This window comes from Geotrypetes seraphini, chromosome 14, assembly GCF_902459505.1.
Source record: "Geotrypetes seraphini chromosome 14, aGeoSer1.1, whole genome shotgun sequence".
Taxonomy (NCBI): Eukaryota; Metazoa; Chordata; class Amphibia; order Gymnophiona; family Dermophiidae; genus Geotrypetes; species Geotrypetes seraphini.
In genome coordinates this window covers 41,961,117-41,983,717 of record NC_047097.1, presented here as the reverse complement: position 1 = coordinate 41,983,717, position 22,601 = coordinate 41,961,117, and the positions used below count along the sequence as shown (strand labels likewise).

The window sequence follows — 22,601 nt, the reverse complement described above, 5'->3', positions numbered from 1 at the left end:
TGCTACTTCTGTTCTATGTTCACAGAAGAAAATCCTGGAGAAGGACCGAGATTGTCTGGCAAAGTTACACGAGAAAATGGAGTAGATTCTGCGCCATTCACGGAGGAGGGTGTTTATGAGCAACTTGAAAAACTGAAGGTGGACAAAGCGATGGGACCCGACGGGATCCATCCCAGGATACTAAGGGAGCTCAGAGAGGTTCTGGCGAGTCCTATTAAAGACTTGTTCAACAAATCTCTGGAGACGGGAGTGATTCCTGGGGATTGGAGGAGAGTGGATGTGGTCCCTATTCATAAAAGTGGTCACAGGGATGAAGCAGGAAACTACAGGCCGGTGAGCCTCACTTCAGTTATTGGAAAAATAATGGAAGTGTTGCTGAAAGAAAGGATAGTGTACTTCCTTGAATCTAATGGATTACAGGATCCGAGGCAACATGGCTTTACAAAAGGTAAATCGTGCCAAACGAACCTGATTGAATTTTTTGATTGGGTGACCAGAGAGCTGGATCGAGGACATATGCTAGATGTAATTTACTTGGATTTCAGCAAAGCCTTTGATACAGTTCCTCATAGGAGGCTGTTGAACAAACTTGAAGGGCTGAAGTTAGGACCCAAAGTGGTGAACTGGGTCAGAAACTGGCTGTCAGACAGACGCCAGAGGGTGGTGGTTAATGGAAGTCGCTCGAAGGAAGGAAAGGTGACTAGTGGAGTCCCTCAGGGTTCGGTGCTGGGGCCAATCCTGTTCAATATGTATGTGAGTGACATTGCTGAAGGGTTAAAAGGAAAAGTGTGCCTTTTTGCAGATGATACCAAGATTTGTAACAGAGTAGACACCGAAGAGGGAGTGGAAAATATGAAAAAGGATCTGCAAAAGTTAAAGGAATGGTCTAATGCCTGGCAACTAAAATTCAATGCAAAGAAATGCAGAGTAATGCATTTGGGGATTAATAATAGGAAGGAACCGTATATGCTGGGAGGAGAGAAGCTAATATGCACGGACGGGGAGAGGGACCTTGGGGTGATAGTGCCTGAAGATCTAAAGGCGAAAAAACAGTGTGACAAGACAGTGGCTGCTGCCAGAAGGATGCTGGGCTGTATAAAGGGAGGCGTGGTCAGTAGAAGGAAGAAGGTGTTGATGCCCCTGTACAGGTCATTGGTGAGGCCCCACTTGGAGTATTGTGTTCAGTTTTGGAGACCGTATCTGGCGAAAGACGTAAGAAGACTTGAGGCGGTCCAGAGGAGGGCGACGAAAATGATAGGAGGCTTGTGCCAGAAAACATTTGAGGAGTGACTGGAAGCCTTGAATATGTAAACCCTAGAGGAAAGGAGAGACAGGGGAGATATGATTCAGACGTTCAAATACTTGAAGGGTATTAACGTAGAACAAAATCTTTTCCAGAGAAAGGAAAATGGTAAAACCAGAGGACATAATTTGAGGTTGAGGGGTGGTAGATTCAGGGGCAATGTTAGGAAATTCTACTTTACGGAGAGGGTAGTGGATGCCTGGAATGCGCTCCCAAGAGAGGTGGTGGAGAGTAAAACTGTGACTGAGTTCAAAGAAGCGTGGGATGAACACAGAAGATTTAGAATCAGAAAATAATATTAAATATTGAACTAGGCCAGTTACTGGGCAGACTTGCACGGTCTGTGTCTGTGTATGGCCGTTTGGTGAAGGATGGGCAGGGGAGGGCTTCAATGGCTGGGAGGGTGTAGATGGGCTGGAGTAAGTCTTAACAGAGATTTTGGCAGTTGGAACCCAAGCACAGTACCGGGTGGAGCTTTGGATTCTTGCCCCGAAGTAGCTAAGAAGAAAAATAAAAAAAAAATAAAATAAAATTTGGTTTGAATCAGGTTGGGCAGACTGGATGGACCATTCGGGTCTTTATCTGCCGTCATGTACTATGTTACTATGTTTTTTTAATAATGAAACTTTATTTTAAAAATAGGTTAATGAAATTTTGTGGGGATTTTGTTAGGATTTTTCCGGATGTCCCTAGAACCACTCAATTGAGAAAGAAAGAATTTCTGAAATTGAAAGAGAGAGTTTTGGCTCTAGAGGCATCTTTTTACCTGAAATTTCCTTGTAAATGTTTGATTAAGTTACAAGATATTGAGTATGCTTTTTGGGATCCTATACAACTACAACAATTTTTAGTTGCGAGAGAACAGAAATGAGTTTGTTTCATCTAGCTGAGAATAAGAGGAGAAATTAAATTTATATCCCATAGTAAGGAATGATTCAAGGTTGTCTAGTACAACCGAGAATTATTGTCCTTTAGTTTTCTTGAATTTATTTGATTAGAAATAGTAACATGCTTTCCCCATTGATGTGGGCTTAAAAGGAATTATGTATGTATGATTTGATTATGTATTGCTTTGTGTGATTTTTCCTTTGGAATTATTGGATATTGTAATGTATTCAAAACTATAATAAAAAAAATAAAAAAAAAAAAAAGAAGGGGGATTTGCTGAATCAAGGTTTAAGCTAACTTCACCCATGGACTGCAAACCTTGGAGGGATTTTCTTTTTCCTAATTCAGTTTTTCTCAACCTTTCTTCTGTTGTGACACACCCGACAGATGATATTCAAGTGTGTGACATACTGAACATTAAAATTTGCTGAACAAAATGAAAAAACCCCATACCTTAAAATACTTCCCTGCTGTTACTTCAAAAAGACAGGGGCTTTCCCAGTGAACGGAACTCAGACTCAAGAAGCGGATAATGCGTTGCAAGATTTATTTGCTAAACTAGAGGACTCATTATCTGAAGTGATGAGCTACATTTCTTGTGTCCTTTGAGTTTGAGTAAGATCTCAATATTGTTCTTAAACTGTTTTTTTTTTTTAAATTCTAAATCATTGTTTTGTGGTCAAAAACTATACCCAGATGAGATAAATGGTTCTTGGCTTTAAGGGAAGAAACTCCAGCTTTGGGAAATTAGTACATGGCCATTAATAGGAAATAGGGGAAACGCATCCATTTTACAGCAGCTTTAAAACTAACCTCAGCGTGTGGGAAAAATAGTGCAGACCACATTTTAATGCAGCTTAGTAAAAAAGCCCCAAAGTTCTTTGCATGCACACTGTGAGGTTGATTCTATAAATGGGTGTCCCAATTATAGGTGGCAGTAGGCATCTTACCACCATCTGGCAGCCAATCAGGCCGCACATTTTTAGAAAAAATCCCCAAGACAGGATGCCTACACTGTAAGCATTTATCGTGGGTCTAGGAAGTTGAGTAGGGACACCTAAGCTTGACCAAGTCTGGGCATGGACATGGTTTTGCCCAGAAGTGGCCTTGGGCAAATTTAAGCGGCCCTAGGCATCTCCCTAGGGCCGCGACAGACGCCTGAAATGTAGGCCAGAATTTCATAAGTTAAAAGTAGATGCTGATCGCAGCAAGCGAATCCCCAAATAGCTGAACCAGCAGGACTTCCTGAAGCCACACTTCGGAGAGTCCTCCCAGATCAGCTGATCGGGAAAAATACCCCTGCCACGATCAGCCGAGCCAGCTGCAGCAGAGGAACCCCGACATGTATCCCTGAAATCAGCAGGAGGGACTCCTCCCTCCTACTGCTGACCCTCTCAAACCCCCAACATCGCTCCCAATTGTAGCCCGGCAAGAGGGATGACCACTCACTCCTGGAAACACCCTCCTCGCACCCCTAATACTCCTCAACTGCCAACACCCCCTAGAATCTCAACACTCCCCCCAACCCGTACCTTTTTGAAGAAAGTCCAGCCAGGATGCAATGGGCCAATCAGTTTTAGTAACACCCATTGTATTCCAGGATTCAAAGGGAAGGGGAAGGCCTGCCATTTTGAAGAGGCATCCCTCCAGCCAGACTTTCTTCAAAAAGGTACAGGGTGGGGGTGTCGGGGTGGGCTTAGAGGTGTCAGGGGGGTTGCAGTTTGGGGGATGGTGTCGGCAGGAGGAAGTGGGCATCACTTCTGCCAGTCTTCATTTGGGGGGGCGGTGGCAGGAGGGAGTGGGCATCCCTCCTGCCAGGCTACAATTAGGGGTGTATCAGGGTTCGTGAGTGTCAGTGGCAGGAGAGAGTAGGCAGCCCTCCTGCTGATTTGGGGGGAACGTGTCAGAGATCTTCTGCCCCAGTTTGCTCAGCTGATCTCGACAGGGGTATTTCCCCCCGATTAGCTGAACTGGTAGGACTCTCCGAAGCGCAGCTTTGGGAAATCCTGCCAGCTTATCTGATAGGGGATTCTCTTGCCACAATTAACTGATGGCAAGGGATCTCCCAACAAAGATAGGCTGCTGAGCTGTCTATCTTTGCAGTCAAGCTAAGGCACAATTCTCTAACCGACGCCTGTGACATGGGTGCCGGTTAGAGAATTGGGGGGGAGGTAGGCATCTGTTAGGGCAGACACAATTCTGTTTAGGACGCTGGAACATGATTCTCAGCTGCTTCTTAGACGGCCACTGAGACTGGCATCCTATACAGAATCAGCCTCTGTGTGAGTAACTTTATCTGGGCTGAGCAGAATATCTGTGAGCGGGATTACATTTATGTACATATGTTATAACATATGCAAATGCAGATAATTTTATAAAGCATTTCCTACTCATAAAGAATGCTGAAAACATAGAAAATGTTTCATATAAAATTGTGGGGCTATATTTATTTATCTATATATTAATTAGGTTTATTTGCTGCCTTTTGAGGAAGTTCACCCAAGACAATTACGGTAATAAATATATTCACAGACCAGAACACATTCTGGCATAGTATGCTACTTACAATGTTAACACAATACATATTAAAACATTTTAATAGACAGCACAGGGTTAAGTGGTGGTGGAATATACAGACAGATGGACAGGGTAACTGGAATTAGATAGAAATACGTGACTAACTTAAGGACCTATCCATACCATCCAACCTATCCATACCACAGACCTATCTGTACCATCCAACTACAGACCAATTGCTGGAATCCCAATGTTGATCAAATTGCTCGAAACCCTTGTCTGTGATTATATCCAGCACAATATGGATTCAGGGCCTAAAACAGCACAGAACTCTTGCTTCTCACATTAACAACCAACATCAACAACTACTCAGCAGAGAGAATCAAGCAAACCTTCTACAATTTGACATCTCAGCAGCCTTTGCTTCCATTGACTATAATCTTCTATTAACAAAACTCAGTGAAATCGGACTTGGAGGACCAGTGCTAGACTGGTTTAAGTCCTTCCTAACCAACAAAAAATATATTGTGTGGAAAGACATGACCTTTTCCCAAAGCTGGAGGTCATTCTGTGGAGTTCCTCCCCTCTCCCCAGTTCTGTTCAATTTATTCACGAGCCTCTTGGAGAAATCACATTCTCAAACGTTGAACAATTGCTAACCTATGCAGATGATATCTTTCTTATTCAAATAGACTCAACTCTCACAAATATCCCTGAACAAATTGCAGATGGAATAAATAAAATCTCCATCTGGGCAAATAACAAACCCAAATTAAACACATGCAAGACCAAACCACTCTGGTTTCACATCACCAACAGTCAGCTCCCAACTCTATTACCCTTCAGTCAAGAACAATATTCACTGTGCAAAACTCATCCAAAGTCCTTGGTGTTGTTCTATATTCTACCCTCTCTTATGCCTCACAAATCTCAAACCTCTAGAAAAAAACTATCTACAGCATGAAATGTCTCCATCTGATCAGACCCCTCTTTTATGAACACCACTTTGCATGTGCCTCAGGCCGCGCCCCCAGGTGGGACCTAAGGCTCCAGGGCCTATTCTGATTGGCCCACGCGCCTTAGGCCCCACCAGTAGGCGGAGCTTTAGGACGGATGGGCCAATCCGGCCTCATTCCTTCGTTGGCTGCCTGCCGGACAGGCGGGTTTGGCTCCCGTCTGTCCGGCCAACTTCCAAAGGTACGGGGAAGGGGGGTGGGGGGGTCGTGGGGGTCGGCCAGGGGGGTCGCGGGTCGGCTGGGGCGGCGGTCGGAGGTTCTTGGGGGGGGGCGGTCGTTGGAGGGAGGGGGGTTTGCGTCGAGGGCAGGAGGGCCTGGGATCCCTCCTGCCCGTAATGTAGTGCGGGGTGGGGTTAGGGGGTCGCCGTGGCCAGGAGGGTTTGGGCTCCCTTCTGGCCCAACTACACAAAGTACGGGGAAGGCGGGTGGGGGTGTCGTGGGGGTCGGCCAGGGGGGTCGCGGGTCGGCTGGGGGACGGGCGGAGGTTCTTGGGGGGGGGCGGTCGTTGGGGGGGGGGGGTTTGCGTCGAGGGCAGGAGGGCCTGGGATCCCTCCTGCCCGTAATGTAGTGCGGGGTGGGGTTAGGGGGTCGCCGTGGCCAGGAGGGTTTGGGCTCCCTCCTGGCCCGATATTGTTGGGGAGTCGGCGGTCCTTCGGGGTGAGGGTGCGAGTGGTCCTGCCGGGGGGGGGGATGTATCGGGCGTCGGGGAGTCGGCCGGGCAAGAGGGCTTGGGCTCCCTCTTGCTCCGATCGTGGATGCGGGTGCGGGTGGGAGCGCGTGCGAGCGGTCGTTCGGGGTGGGGGTGCGAGCGGTCCTGCTGGGGGGGTGAATCGGGCGTCGGGCGGGGTGGGAACTATGTTTAAAAACTTTTCTATACCGCGCTCAGGCATATAACGCGCGAGGGGTATGCGCGGTAGGTAAAATCGCGTATAACGCGCGCGTTATATCCGCGAAAATACGGTACCTTCCTTCTTCCCATCTTCTCCCTAACTCACTGATAGTACCTGATCTACTCTACCTTCACAAGAAATGACCTGTGATCCTACTTTGCAACCCTCCTTCTATAACTTTTTTGTAATCCGCCTTGAAACGCAAGGTAATGGAATAGAAATCTCTAATGTAGTATAATGTAATACTGTGTAATTACCTGTTTAGACTGAACAACGATGCTTCTCCTTAAACTGTAATTTGCTAGTATCTAAGTTTTTCAGGGTTCCGTTTTAAATTCTGTATTAGTTCACTGTTCTACTGACGACCTATTCTTTGTATTCTCCCCATGATTTCTATGGGTCTCAACATTGTAAATCCCCTTGATACTTTTAAGGCTTAAAGTGATCTATAAATTGCAGATTAGATTAGATTTGAAGGCACAAAAATGTAAAAATTTAAGCCCGCGCTAAAGAGAACGCTGTGAAGCAACTTCTTAGGTTTGTGAAATACTAAGAACTGATGGTCCCACAAGCCAACTTCGGGTGGGAAGGCACCAGCATGAGCACAATACAGGTGGTCTTAAAGTTTTAAAGTGATATTATACTTTTTGACAGTCTGTGCCAGGGCTCTGTGGATGACATCACCCACATGTCAGAATATGCTGCCTGCTTGTCCTCGGATAGCAAATTACAAACACAGAACCAAGAACTGGAGGGTGGGGATAGCAGCACGTGGCATTTGGCAGAGAACGAGGATTGTAAAACTCTCCAAGCCTAGTCAGTCCATCATAGAACTAAGGTAGACAGGCAGAGAAAACAGCAGCTGTTTGATGGAAAAAAGCAGGCAAAAAGGCATGGGAATTTATAATACACACATCTGAACATTACCTTTTGTGACTTGCTCAGGCAGAAACAACAAGCCAGATTAGACTGTCACGGCACTAATGCAAGCACTGTATGGACATACCGTGTTTCCCAGAAAATAAGACAGTGTCTTATATTAATTTTGGGCCCAAAAAATGCTTATTTTCAGGGATGTCTTATTATTTTTCATGTACAACAATCATCTTTCCCTTCTTCTCCTCTACCCCAATTCTTCCTCTTTCCTTTCTTCCTCTCCCCATGTGCAGCATCTTTCCTCCCCTCTCACCCATCCCCTTGTGCAGCATCTTTCTATCCCTCCCTCCCATCTCCCTGTGCAGCAGAACCCTGCCAACACTCTCACCCATCCTCTTGTGCAGCATCTTCCTATCCCTCCCATCCCTCTATGCAGCAGAACCCCGACGACCTTCCCACCCATCTCCCTGCGCAGCATCCCTCCCTCCCATCTCCCTACAAAGCAGAACCCCACTGACCCTCTCACCGTAGGACAGGCATACTTCCGCTCCAAACAGCAGCAGCAGCAGCACTCCGAACAGGCCACTCCATGGCCCACCCTGCCAGGGCCCTCCCTGTACCATGTCACCAATGACATCATCAAATCTGCCTCTCAATATTGTCTCTATTAAGATTCTTTCTCTCCTTTGTCCTGTGACTGAGCAGTGGGCTTTTAGGAGGGAAGACCCTTCTCTTCCAGAATCCATATTCTTTTCTACCCTCTTTTCTCTGAATTAGAAGTCAATGCAAAAAGTTGTGCGTTAGAACTTTGTGCTGCTGAGTACACAGTTTCTAATGTTAATGTAATGTGAAAATTTTGCCTTCCAATGCAGTAAGCTAAGTGGCATTAAAAACAACATTAAAAATAACACAATGTCAGGAAAAAACCCCAGCATACACTGTGGTGGTAGCATGTAGCAGTTTGCTGTGGAAGAAAAAAATAAATGGTCTCTCTTCCTGTCAGCATGTGATCAGTGACTGGCTCATGCACAGAGGTTTGGTAAGAGCAGATAGCGTAGTTAGTTTTAAGAAAGGTTTGGACAATTTCCTGGAGGAAAAGTCCATAGTCTGTTATTGAGAAAGAGATGGGGGAAGCCACTACTTGCCCTGGATCAGTAGTATGGAATGTTGCTACTCCTTGGGTTTTGGTCAGGTACCAATGACCTGGATTGGCCACTGTGAGAATGGGCTACTGGGCTTGATGGACCACTGGTCTGACCCAGTAAGACTATTCTTATGTTCTTATTCCTACATAAAAGGTCCTCCTTCCCCCCTCAAAAAGAAGTCATATGATCATCTGCCCTAGAAAACCCCCCATACTCAGAGAGATGCCCCCAATCCTGGTACTAACTAAAAAATCTAGTGAACCTTCCCCCCTAAAAAAATTCCTGGTGCTGCAGAAGATCAAACTAACCCTTCCAAGTGTTCCCTGAGGCTCCTACTTCCTTAAAGTATTCCACGTTCTTCTCTGCACTGGGGTCAAATAGCTACCGGTAATAGCTGACTTAACATTTATTTTAATGTGCTGTACAACTAAGTCCTATGTGCATATTCTTGCTAAATTATCTTCTGCAAGCACCACCTCCCTGCATCTTGCAGCCACAAAATTATACAAAAATGTCACTCTTACTCTGCGCCAATGTCTGAGCAAGCTTTCTGCGTGGGCCCCTCAGTAAGGCAGTTTTGTCTGCCATCACCCTTCCTCCTCTCTCTTTTCTTATCTGATTCATCTCTGTTAATACTGCCTCCTTCCAGAGACCTTGGCCACCCTTCCCCTTCTTAGAAAATATAGGAAATCAAACCTGGCCTACCCTGCAGAACTACACCCAAAAAGGGAAATTCTAGGTGTACCTAAATTTACGTGCAAAGGTGCAAATCAGTGATGTCACTAATTGGCATTTACACATGTAAATGCTAGGAGCTATTCTATAAAATATACACCAATATTGATTAGTTCATAAGTACAATTGGGTATAAACAGGAATGGAGTACGTGTCATGGGCATGTCTCCGAATACTATAAAAGTTATACTCACTTCAGGGTACACTTGACATGGCATAACTTGTTGTATACAGTCTTGAACTGAAAAGGTATGACTGGATCTAAATAAAGCTATTATTATTATTACTATTATGACTGTTGGCACCTACCTTTAGGTGTGCCAATGCTGACTTATGCTAGTATTCCACAACAGCATCTTGGTGCCAAGCTGCCGTTACAGAACTGGCACTTGGTACATGGCATTGGGATGCCTAAATCTTGGCAACAATTTATAGAGTTGCTACTTTAGTCATCTCTTTAAAGACAGAAAGCTAATACTTGTCTACTGTGCCATATTTTTTGTAAGATGAAGAATGGGAATTGAATTTTAGGTTGTATGTTTGAGCACTGGTCGCTTTTTTGTTGTTTGTGATTATTCTGTTGTGTATGTATTGATGATTTGATGATTATGTTTATATTTTGCTGTATTTTGTGTAAATAAACTAAAAACTATATTAATAGCCCCTGTATCAAGACTGTTGCAATAGCTATATGTTATAAGGTAGGCAATAATTTTCTATAATAATTCTCTGCATTTTATGCAAGCCTTTTTACTGTCAGATATTTAAAGGGGTGATAGCATAGAGAAAGAGTCGTAGAGGATAAAAATGGTAGGAATGAGAGGGTCTGAGTAGGGAGAAGTAGTAAAATAGAATGGCAAGAATGAGCTAGAGGTGTTCATTTGATCACAGATGTTTGGGAATCTCTACTAGTGAAATATTAAAGGAAGTCTTTTTAGCACAGAGACAAGAAACATTGTGCTGCAAGGATCCTCTTGTAACAGTACATTATTAATGCAATTCTTTCATGAGAGGTTATCAGCAACAAAACCAAGAGAAAATAAATACAGGCAGGACTTACATAGGTAAATATCTGGAGTTGTGCTAGGTTTGGATAAAATTTAGCTAAACTAACCCCCAAATTTGCATAAATATTTGGGACATGCAACGAAATTAGCCTCTAGTCAGGTTTTTCAGGATTTCCACAATGACTATACATGAGATCTACTTGCATTCAATGAAGACAGTACATACAAATAGATCTTGTGCATATTCACTTGGGAAATCCTGAAAATCTAACTGGGTTGTAGCCTTAATGACTGAGTACTCCTGCTTTGTAAACATATTTGCTCCCAGCTTGGTTCCCAATTACAAATATAGGAGTAACTCTGCCAAATCCCCAGTAGATTCCACTGGGAATAACATTTGCAAAAATACTGACACAATTTTCATTAGTGACTTTGCTAGTTTTCTGATCTTGTCTTTTGAAATTAAATTTGACATAGATCGCCCCCTCCTCTGATGGGCACTTTTTAACCTTAAGAATGTCTTTCCATTGCAGAACCTCCAAATGCTGATGGTCAAATAAATTTCACATGTTTATAGCCAAGTTTCAAGAAAACAATCCCATGCAAGGCAGATAAAGTAAAAAAACAAAACAAAAATTAAATAAATTCAAACCTGAAAACAATTTAAAATGTTCCTAATTCTTTTTTAGTTTTTAATTTAAAAACAAGGGCTTTTAAAAAGGAGCAGCATATTTCAAATGCTGTCCTTTTACCTTCACCAAAATTATATTTATATCTTAAATGAACATATTTGAAATACAAAATATCATAAGCTTGCATCCCTTGCTTACCTCTGTTCCATTTATTTTCTGTAGATTGAAGTGGCTCAACCGGAACAGCACATAATACTTCCAGAGAGTAAAATTAACAACCGGATTTCCCTGAGGATCCACTGTCAGTTGGTCAAGGCGACGAACTTGGGCTAATGCATTGAACTGCTGGAACATGGCAAGGTTTGTTTCCTTAAATTTAAGATGCTACAGTGAGAGAAAAAGCAGCAAACAATGTAAATCTTAAAGAGGAAGCAGCACAGCACAAAGTGAATAGTTTTAGCTTTACTTTCAAACTATGAAATGGGTCAACTGAGCATTACATATTAGTGCAGAATTGTTTTCCTTTTTAGGCCCAGGTGATAACCAGGATGTTCTACCACAGACTCATTGTTCATTGTTCAAAAATTACTATCAGTTTGCTCTTATACTCAAACTACAGCTTTTGATTTTAATCACTTACTTGGATAATCTCTTAAGTAATCAATTTGTTTAAATAACCCTTAGCAATGAGCTTGGAATCAGTCTCAGATACAATGTGCTGAAAAGTTTGCCAAAGTTGGGGGTAAATAAACAAAAAACACGCTAGTGACATGGAGGAAAAAGGGGACAGAAAGTCCCCAAAAAACCTCACCACCCAATCATTGCAAAACTTCCAAAGAACTATACATAAAAGATAAGTGCTTTTTAATAACACAATCTTTCAAGTCATGCACATATAAAAATGTGTTAAGGTGGAAGTTTTGCAATGATTGGGTTGTGAGGTTTTTGGGGGACTTTCTGTCCCCTTTTTCCTCCATGTCTCTGAGCACAATCTATCCACTGATTAAAGTATAAGGAATATGGAGTTTCAAGAGGACTTTTAAGAAGTTACAGCAATTACACTAGCGTGTTCTTTGTTTATTTTCTTGAATTTTTTTCACGCTGTTTGATTTTTGAAGTTATTTTCCTCCTGTGTATTTTTGACAAAGTTGGGGGTAAAGCTTATCTTTTTCAATGTAACCTTTTGTAACTGGTAGATATTTAAGGAATTTAGGTATTCTTATGCTGTTGTCTACTTATCACGGCAGGCTAACTATCCATTTGAGAATGTCCTTATGTTTTATCCTTTAATTATTTTCTTTCCTATAAGAAATTGTAGTTCTCCCAACATCCCTTTCATGTCTAATAAGCCATGTTTGTCCATGTCTACGTTCTTAATTGTTTTGTCTGTCTTCCCCACGTTTTATTGTACATCGTTTTGAATTTTTGAAATTGCGATTTCATCAAAATATTTATTAGACTTAAACAAAGTCTGGCTTTCAGGCTAACAAAAATGTGAAAACTGACTTGATTCTTAGACTAAATGTACGATGAATGTAAAACAGAAATATTTATAGCCTAGGAGAACTGGAAATAAATAGTCTTACTTTTATAATTTGTTAAAACTTGCTATACTGCATAAACCAGACAAATGGATCCAAGCTGTTTACAATATTAAAATTAGTATAACATAAATTAAAATAAGAATGCCATTGTAACACAGGATAGAAAGTAAGCATACAAGACAATCATAATCACTTGCTCATGTCTCAAGACAATCCCACTGCCGAGCTCCCCTCACCTGGAGTACTGCTTTCAGTTCTGGTCGCCTTATCTCAAGAAAGATATAGCAAACTAGAAAAGGTTCAAAGAACAGCGACCAAGATAATAAAGGGGATGGCGCTCCTCTTGTATGAGGAAAGACTAAAAAGATTAGGGCTCTTCAGCTTGAAAAAGAGCAGAGAAGGGAGATATGATTGAAGTCTACAAAATCCTAAGTGGTGTAGATCAGTGTTTCTCAACACACGATATGCATACCCTTAGGAGTATGCAAGCCGCTTGTTGGGGGTATGCAGCACTGCGTAGGTCTCCCTCCCCCTTTCCTCCTTAATAGCTGCCACCACTGAGGATCCCATGCCCTCCTTAATGCCTACCCATCCCGCTCCGCTGAAACCACTGATGGGGATCCCATGCCCTCCTTCCTGCCCACCCCCCTCCACTGAAGCTGGCCCAGAAGGCTTCTTTCTGATATCAGAGCTGATGTTGGAGGGAAGCCTTCCGGGTCAGCGGAGGATCCCAGTTACCTCCTTCCAATTGGGCTTTTCCTTCCTGCTTTCAGTGGCACTTGTTGCAGAGATGCTTTACGTGGCTGACCCAGAAGCCTTCTCTTCGACATCAGAAGGAAGGCTTGTTGTTCAGCCACATGTAGCGTCTAAGAGCTGCTGCCCATGCGTCCCTACAACAAATGCTGCTGAAGGCAGAAGGAGCTGCCCAGCTGGACGGCCCTGAAGGAAGCGAGTGTGGCCCTGGAGCGAGCAAGTAAGGGAGAGAGGGGACATGATCTGGGACAAAGGGTGAAAGGAGGAGGGGGAAAGAGTACTTTGGGACATGGGAGGGGCATGATTTTGAGACAAAGGCTGGAAGGCAGGGAGGGGTGCATGAACTCGGGACACAGAAGGAAGGGAGGGGGCATGAGCATGGGACACAGAAGGGAGCACTACATCCTTTCTTGGGACATAGGAGGGAGGGAATAGAAAGGGAGAATTGTTGGGCATGAGTGTATGAGTGAGAGGGAAAGAGATGGTGCACATGGGGAAAGGAAGAATAGAAAATTGTTGGGCACAGAGAGAGGATTGAGGTAGAGATGCATGGGGAAGAGACGGATGAGATGGAGAAAATTTGGATATAGTGGTGGAGAGGGAACAGAGGTGATCTTTTTTATATAGTTTTTTGTTTTGTTTCATTTCCCGTTGCAATGCTTTATCTCAAGGTACACTTCTGTTTTATATTTAAAAAGCAGCTACTGTTTTATAAAGGCAACATATGCACCTAGGCCCTTATATAATAGACTTCTCTAAAGCCAGCCCCACCATACCAAATTGTTTCTTTTACCCTGTAATTGTCTACTAGCAATCATTGCGGCTTACATAAAATTAATAGGGCTTCAAGCAGGAATGAGTTCTATGGTGTGCAGTTTAAGTCCTGAATTATAGTGAGAATAGGTACAATTTTAGTGCCTTCCTAAATTGGAGGTAGGAAGGAATTTGGTGGAAATAGGTCAAGAGGTAGTTCCAAATTTTGGGGTCATGGACTCGAAGAGTGATTTCCTCCAGACCTGGCGTGGAGAGGGAAGTGGAAGTTTCCAGTATTGGATCGTTTTTGATTTACAGTCCAGAAGAGTTTTCTCCATATATATAGCTTTGTGGACCATACAATCATGTACAGTCTATTTATACCTACTCCAAAGAAGGTGTAAATGTGTGCGTGCACTCTAAACGTGCACCCATGTACTTTATAAAATGTACATGTACATCTCCACGCTACCTCAGCTACATCCAACAATGCCCTTGCAAACACCTGTGTGTGGATTGTGTTAAAATAGGAACAATTTTATAAAAATTGTGTATGTAAAACAGGACTGGGTGAAAGAATAGCCTAATGGTTAGAGCAGCAGGTTAAGAACCTGGAAACAGTTCAACGTTATTATAGCACTGACAGTTACTTAGATTATGGAATAATCTATAGAAAGAGAGAAAATTCCATTGTGGTTCCTTATGATCTTGGGCATGTCACTTAACGCTCCATTATTTCAGGTACCCACCTAGATTGTATGCCTTCAGGTGGGAAAATACTTGTGGACAGGCATTTTTGAAAGGATGGCCAAGTCAGAATACAGACATCCAGCTCATAAATGTCCAAAACAGATGTCAACTATCTCACATGACTGTGTGCTGGAACATCCAACAGATGAACAGCAAGAATGGCTACATAGACTTCAACACAGACAGCCTAGTGGATAGTGCAGCATTTCGAATCTCACTTTAACTCTTATGTTGTAATGTGAGCCCTCCAGGACACCATCTACTGTACCTGAATGTACACCACTTCAATAGCCTTCAGGCTTGCAGGTGGCTTATATATTTAGGTATAGTATGTATTTTTCTATTCCTGGAGGGCTCACAATTTAAAAACAAATAAAAAGGAGTTCAAGTGGGATTTGAATCCGAGTCCCTTGGTTTACAGTCCACTGTAATAACCACTAAGCTACTCCTCAGACTTGCTTGCTGCTCTGTTCAGAATGCCCATAATACCTATAGCAGTCAAAGAAGCTGGTATTCCTTTCCAGCTTCACTTTCAGGGGAGAGAAAAGAGGACAGCAAGCACTTCTCTTTCTTCTTCCCCTCTTGAAGTCAGTCAATTTGTACCTTTGCTTAATCTTTTGTAAACCGCATAGAACTTCACGATATTGCGGTATATAAGCTGTTATTATTATTATTATTATTAGAGGATTAAGGAGGAAGCCTTAGGGATCCTTTCACAAAGGCACGTTAGGGCCTTAACGCGCGGAATAGCGCGCGCTAGCCGCTACCGCCTCCTCTTGCGCAGGCGGTAGTTTTTTGGCTAGCGTGCGCTAATCCGGTAAGTGCGCTAACGCTAGCACACCTTTATAAAGGAGCCCTTAATCTTTCAGTGGATAACTTCTTAACAAGAGCAACTTTTTGCACCCTAGACATAATTGAAACATCTAACTAAGGATGTCCTCCTTTTTTGGACTTGGATGTTTCTTCTATTTCGGTTATTGCGGTAAGATGTCCTGATTTTGGGCCCTCCCTAGTGCAGCCCCCCCAAAAAAAAACTGCAGTATTTGGACATACTCTAGTGTTGGAGATCTCCTTTTTTTACCTTTGCAAACTTGAGATTTGGACATTTCAGGCACATAGATGCCCATTTGGGCATTCTAAGACATCCATATACCTCAAAAAGAAGCGACATTGTGTCCTCCCTTTTTTTTAGATTATTTATTTTGTAGATCGCATTGCTGATGGTCAAGCTTTCCAAACTGTGGGTCAGGACCCCAAATGAGGTTGTGACCTGAGTGGGCTCTACATAGGTGCATCATTACTCAGGGGGACTGCATGATTTATTTGGCATGGTCACAGCCCCCAAAAGATTGATAAACAATGTTTTAGTGAGAATATGAGAACAAAAACAACAGTGGAGATTTAGGATGTTGGTGTGCAACTTTATGCTTCAACCATGTAAAATTGTGCGGTGGCCACTGCACAATTTTACATGATTGAAGAATAAAGTTGCACACCAACATCCTAAATCTCCACTATTGTTTTTGTTCTCATCTGGATTGTGGAGGTTTTTCCTGGTTTGCTTGTCTGTTAGTGAGAATATGTACATAAAATACTGTAGTCATTAACAGCTGCAGTTACAGAATCAGACTATGAATTGTTTTACTTACTGAAGCATTAGGGAATTTCATCTTTACTTTGGGTAACACTTGGACAATTTCATCAAAATCTATAAAAGTAAAGAAAAGCGTGGTAACAGTTCCCGATGACTGAAGACTCCAGCTCCGCTCCAAAGATTCCAAAGCGCCTGACCCATACAAGTACAGAGTGTCTCCCTCTAATTCCACAAAGTGAGAGTCTATAACAGATAGACCTTGCAGAGCGCTGTTGAGCACTGTGTCAAGAGACCTGCGGAGGATATAACATAATTATTATGCTAGGTAAAAGCTTTCCAACAACATGTGCTGACTGCCACAACAAAAGCTTTATGCACTTTTACACTGAAAGTATGAATTAACAAAGACGGACTTCACTAGCAACCAAACCCAAAGTTAATTATTACTTATTCTAGAAAATGGAAAAAGATAAGGGCTATTTAGTATGAAGGCACACAAGTGGTGTTCATCCAAATGAACACAATGAAAGAAAGGATATCAGAGAAACTCCAGTTTGTACTGAACTTGGAAAATCTAAGGAATCAATTTAGGGGAATATCTACTAATTCTAAGAGAAATGGCTACTCTGACAAAATTTGAAAATTTTCAGCTTAAGCATCATGTAATACTGTTCTGTGAAACTCAACCTTTTAATGTGAATTGTGCAATTATTTAAATTAGAGGGCTTTCTGAACAGAATAGAAACTCTTCAGTAGCAAACTACTACACAACTAACCCAATGCCAATAGTGATGTGGAATGACAGTGATGGATGGTGCATTGTATGTTCTATTGACATGTATTCAAGCTGTTCTTTTACTAGGGAAAAAAGATAACAGACAAAAGTTGGTTCTAGATCAGTGGCATAGATCTCTGAAACTACAGATAAGCACTGCTTTTTGCTATTCTTTTCACAAGAAAGTGATTTTTGAATTAGTAGGCATAGGGCTAGATTCACTAAGATGTCCCGACTAGTTTGCGACCACTTTGCGACCCAATTTTCCTCCGACCCGATTCACTAACCTGTGTGCCAATCATTCTCTGACCCGATCCGCGCATGCAAATGAGGGGCAACGGCATGCAAAGTAGGCAGGCAGCGATTCACTAAACAAAAATCTTGAACACCGACTGGGCTGGCCGATCAACAAGAAGCGACTGCTGGGGACCAGTCACTCACGTCCTTTCTGGCTGCATCTCCTGCTCTCTGCAGTGTGTTTTGCCAACATATGGAACTAGGCATTTAGGAAGTTTTGTGCCAAATATTTTCTGATCAGTGACATTAAAGTTTTCTTTCTTGTGCATGTTATGAAAAGAGTTGGAATGAAGTCTGCTACACAACTGAACAATTTGCTATGCTACAGTGATAGTAATCCACCCTGATCTCTGCCCCGACTCTTCTGCCGTTCCCCGCAGTACGAGCCTGTGGTTTTAACCCACAGGTTAAAACCATGGGCTCGAAAGTGAAGTTAAAAGAAAAAAAAAATTTACAGCTTTGTAAGCATGCACAGATGCAAGCAAAGAAGATGGTATGCGCATGCTTCAGGAATGCTCAGTAGCGTTCTTCTGATAGCCCCCATTTAAATACTGACCCGTTGTGGATCAGTCAGCCTGCCACGGATCGAGCAAGTTAGTGAATCTAGCCCATAATCCCTCGGGTGTGGATCTCAGATTGGTGCACAAAACAATTAGTTAACGGGCTCCAATGATTTAATTATTGGAGCTAACAAGTGCTTAATTGGCACTCATTATGATTTGGGTACCAATCTGGCTATGCACTATTCTGTAACAATCCAGATAATCCCTCCTCCCTCCAAATGACTTCTGTAAATAACCCCTGTTTTACTGTATATCCGATTGTAATGTTCTATTGTAAACTCTTACTGTAGGCTCTTAGAATTGTAAATCACCTGGAACCTATATAGGCATAGAGCGACTCACAAATCCTAGATTAGATAAATTGGACTGCGTGCAAAAGGGGGCATGGCCATGGGAAAGGCATGGGCAGATCAGGAGCATTCACAAAAGATGTATGCAATGTTACAGAATCGTAGGGATTCACACCCAATTTGTGTGCTAGGATTTACATCATGTTTCAACTGGGGAAAGATCTAGGGCTCAAAGTTGAGCACCAAATTTGGCGCTCATCTCTATTTTATAAAGAGTACTTATTCCACAGCACTCTTTATTAGAGTAGAATTGAGTGTGAAATTTTGGCACTCTTTACAGAATCTGGACCATATGTCAACTACTTTTAGCTGCAACAAACACCACTAACATAAATGAGCATTTCCTTCAAGAATAATCATCAGTTGCAATCCTATGATAAATTAAACTCTTGTGATAAAAGTGTAACAGTTTATTCTACTATTATATCTTCTAGAGTTGTATGATACAGGAATAGGTTATGGGCAGAAGAAAAGCTAAAAGGAAAAACTTGCAGTGGTTATAATGAAATCTAGGTTCCTAGTCATACTGAGCACCAAACTCTGCCATGCATTTGAACAGTGGTGTAGTAAGAGGGGGGTGGGGCGTGTGCCCTGGGCGCCACCTTGGTGAGGGCACCAGCACCCCACTTCTCCTCCTGTCATGCATATGCCTTTACTTCTTCTCCACCATACCTCTAGCTCTTTTCCGGTAGGAGCAGCAACTCCAACCTGCTGCTTACGTCAGCGTTGGTTCTCCCTCTGACGTGTTCGTGCCTAAGAAGTGACATCAGAGGGAGAGCTGATGCTGACGTGAGCAGCAAGTTGGTGATGCTGCTCATGCCAAGAAAGTTTAAAAGGTATAGGGGCAGGGAAGGGGCATGTGCGTGTGGCGGGGGGCACTGCCTCAGGCACCTCTCACCCTCGCTATGCCACTGAGTATGAAAATACCCTGTGCATAACTTTACTTTTCTGTTTTACCAATGAAGATGAGCTGCAAGCCAAGAGCCAGCTTGCAATAACAATAATAATAATTTTATTCTTATATACCAATCAACTAAATAAGGAAACTTAAATAAATGTCCAATTGATATAAATACCAGACAGTGAGGACAAATCTACAATAAGTGGATTTCTTGCTAGACCTCAAAAACCCAAGGCACTACTTTTAATTCTATTCGTGCCCTTACTAGGGTGGTGTTTCCATCATTGGTCTTAGCAAAGAGCATGTGCAATAAATCTTTTTGTTAATTTTCAACAGGCTCTGCATAAATTATAAAGTGCATACAGTGCTGTATAGTGCTGTAAAGGAAAGGCACTTATCTTTGCGCCCGACAGCTGCCCAATCGTTTCACTTCTAGTTTCGTCAGGGACTATGCCTCCTTAGTTACAAGCACCAACATTTTTAGTTACAAAACCTCTTCTTTGAGCTGAAACCACCATAGTTCATAGCACCGCACTCAGGCAATAGAGGTCTAGCAAGAAATCCACTTATTGTAGATTTGTCCTCACTATCTGGTATTCTTATATACCAAAACAGCAAAAAGGATCTGTAACCCTAAGGGACTAGAATAGCCAATAATGTCCAATACAAAAATGAATAAAAATTAGCTAAGCGGTCCTTTACCCCTGAAGGGAGTGTATAAAAAACTGACTGACAACTGGTCACCTAAATAATGATGAATAATAAATAATAATGCAACTCATTAAAGGACATCAGTATGAGCCTTAAATAGGTAACGTGCGGTGTATAGGCTCAGGCTATTTCTCATAGGTGACTAGCACCAGAACCTCAGTCCAAATGAGAATCGCCTCATACATCATTAAGTCCTTTTAGAGTGACCAAGAGGTAAATAAATGTGTAGTGCTGGAATAGGAAAAAACTTATTTTCAGGGGAAGAATCTTAATAAATAATTAAAAATAGAAAAACTCCCAAAAATATCACAATGTGAACAAATGTGCTTGAAAGTGCTATGTGCTTAAAAAAGAAAAAAGGAAAAAACATCAAAAAATGCTAAGACTGTGAAACCTCCTATCGAGTAAAAAGCTATATAAATAACATAAAAAATTCATAAAAACTCGAAGTTCATAACATCATATAACGTTCATAACATTGTGTAACAAGCGTAGCACCAAACAATCAAAAGCACCACAGAGTCCTAGCACCATATGATTAAAACATCCAATAAATTATAGCACCATATAACTGTAGCACCTGGAAAAATTGAGCACCATAAACTCAAACCGGCGCTTAATCAGTACTTAGCTGGATTTAGGTAAGAGAACACATATTGCCTTGCATTATTATTTATTATTCATTTTGATAACTCTTATTATTTAGGTGACCAGTTGTCAGTCAGTTTTTTATACACTCCCTTCAGGGGTAAAGGACCGCTTAGCTAATTTTTATTCATTCTTATATACCGCCAGACCAAGGTGGTTCTAGGCGGTTCACAACAAATGGAGCTAGTACATACAATACAGATAAAATACATCAAATTATAAATATAAAAGAACTCATTAGAGAATTGAAACGCGATGCATTAGGCTACAAACCTATCAATTAGTTGTGTCTTTAACAATTTTCTAAAATCAAGGTAAGAAGAAACCTCTAAGATAATTTTTCCAAACCATACATTCAGTTTAGCGGCCTGAAACGAGAGGGTTCTCTCAAGGAACTTCTTATAACGACAGGATTTTGTAGAGGGATATGTAAACAGATGTGCTCTGGCCACAGGATGCATGCTGCAGACAACTCGCACATGCTAGTGAGAAAATGGAAGCCCCTCGCCGTCTCTGGGCCTAGTTCTAATACAGGGTAATTTGAATGAAAAGCAAAGTGACAATGTAGGACACTGTCTAAACTGCTATAACTCTTGGTTTGGGTGTGGGTCACTGAATTATAAATAATCTAGATTCCTATGCCTGCAAATGAGGTAATAGGAAGAAAATGTGTTTCTCATTGCAAAAACACTGACTTTTGCACTTTACTTTTCAGATCTTATTAAATAAGAAAACAGGATTGTTAAAGTAAGCAGTTTCTGTACTATATTTGCTGAAAAAACAATATTCATGGATCTCTATATGGTCCTATTTTTCAAGCTCATCAAAAAACATATATAGCTTTTCAATTGCCTCAACAATCCATTAGCTCATAAAATAATTTTACAACAACCTATTTTTCAAGCACCATTATAACATTCAGGAAAAGCTGGAAATTTACTGTATAGCATGCCCACAGTTGGCTTACAACATATACTATACAACCAGGAAATTACAAAGGAAAAAAAACCTAACATGGCTTGAAGTATCCAAGACAAGCAATGAAAGATTACACCAAGTACTTTCCCATGACTAGTTGAAAAGAAAATTGATATATTAGTTTAAGTTCTCTAAGAAATGGGGTCATTAAAATGCTAGTTTTTTAAAATACAATATTTTTTTAGATGAAACTACAAGTATAAAATAAGCTTGAAGACTCCTTGGGGTATGTCTACTAAAATGCACTAGTAAATGGACTTAGCACCTGCTAACATGGGACTTTCCTGCACAACAAGCCAATTTCTAGCGCACCCAGGATAGGGCATTTTTTATGATTTCTTTTTTAGGTCATGAGCTAATGTTGGTATTAGTATGTCTAACCTGAAAAAAATTGACTGGGGAGCACTTATCTGCTATTTAGGAAATGCTAAGAGCTCCCATGTATGGTAATTCTCCATCTCTGACATGCCCCCCCACAGGACTAAATACACAAAAATATATACTGCATGTTTAGCACAAACAAACAAGTTACCACAAAATGCTTTAACACACTTTGCAGTAAGCGTTTTCACTTAGGGCTTAACACCCTTTAGTAAATATACCCCTTTGATTCTCTTTCAGGCTTACTGCGGCAGCCTGGGCTGAAAGTGAAAAATTATATAATTGGTAATAGTAAATGGTGCAGAATTGGAAGCCTCCCAGAGCAAACATTTTGTCCAATTCTGTTTGTGCTCATATTCCTACATTTTCCAGACTTTTCTCTTCCTAAATTCCAGGACAGTATTTTCTTTTACCAGCCCTATTTTTCTAATCTAATCTAATCCTTAGTTTTGTATACCGCATCATCTCCACGTTCGTAGAGCTCGACGCGGTTTACAGTAGGAGAAATAGGAAGGAACTACAACAGAGGGTTAGAGGTAGAAGTGTGAAGAAAATTTAGAGGACTTGGGATGCCAAGATATGAGTTTCCTTGAT

General features: G+C 41.8%; 1 protein-coding gene across 10 annotated transcripts in view; it reads right to left on the bottom strand.

Annotated features, from left to right (window-relative positions):
- The window catches only part of LRRC49 (leucine rich repeat containing 49), a 262,562-nt gene that overhangs the window by 18,918 nt on the left and 221,043 nt on the right, over positions 1-22,601 (bottom strand). For all 10 annotated transcript variants that reach the window (XM_033919763.1, XM_033919761.1, XM_033919755.1 and 7 more), the window contains 2 exons: positions 16,459-16,696; positions 11,208-11,393 (listed from right to left, as the gene is read on the bottom strand). In XM_033919763.1, coding sequence (XP_033775654.1) covers positions 11,208-11,393; positions 16,459-16,696 — 424 coding nt within the window. The remainder of the gene's footprint in view (positions 1-11,207; positions 11,394-16,458; positions 16,697-22,601) is intronic.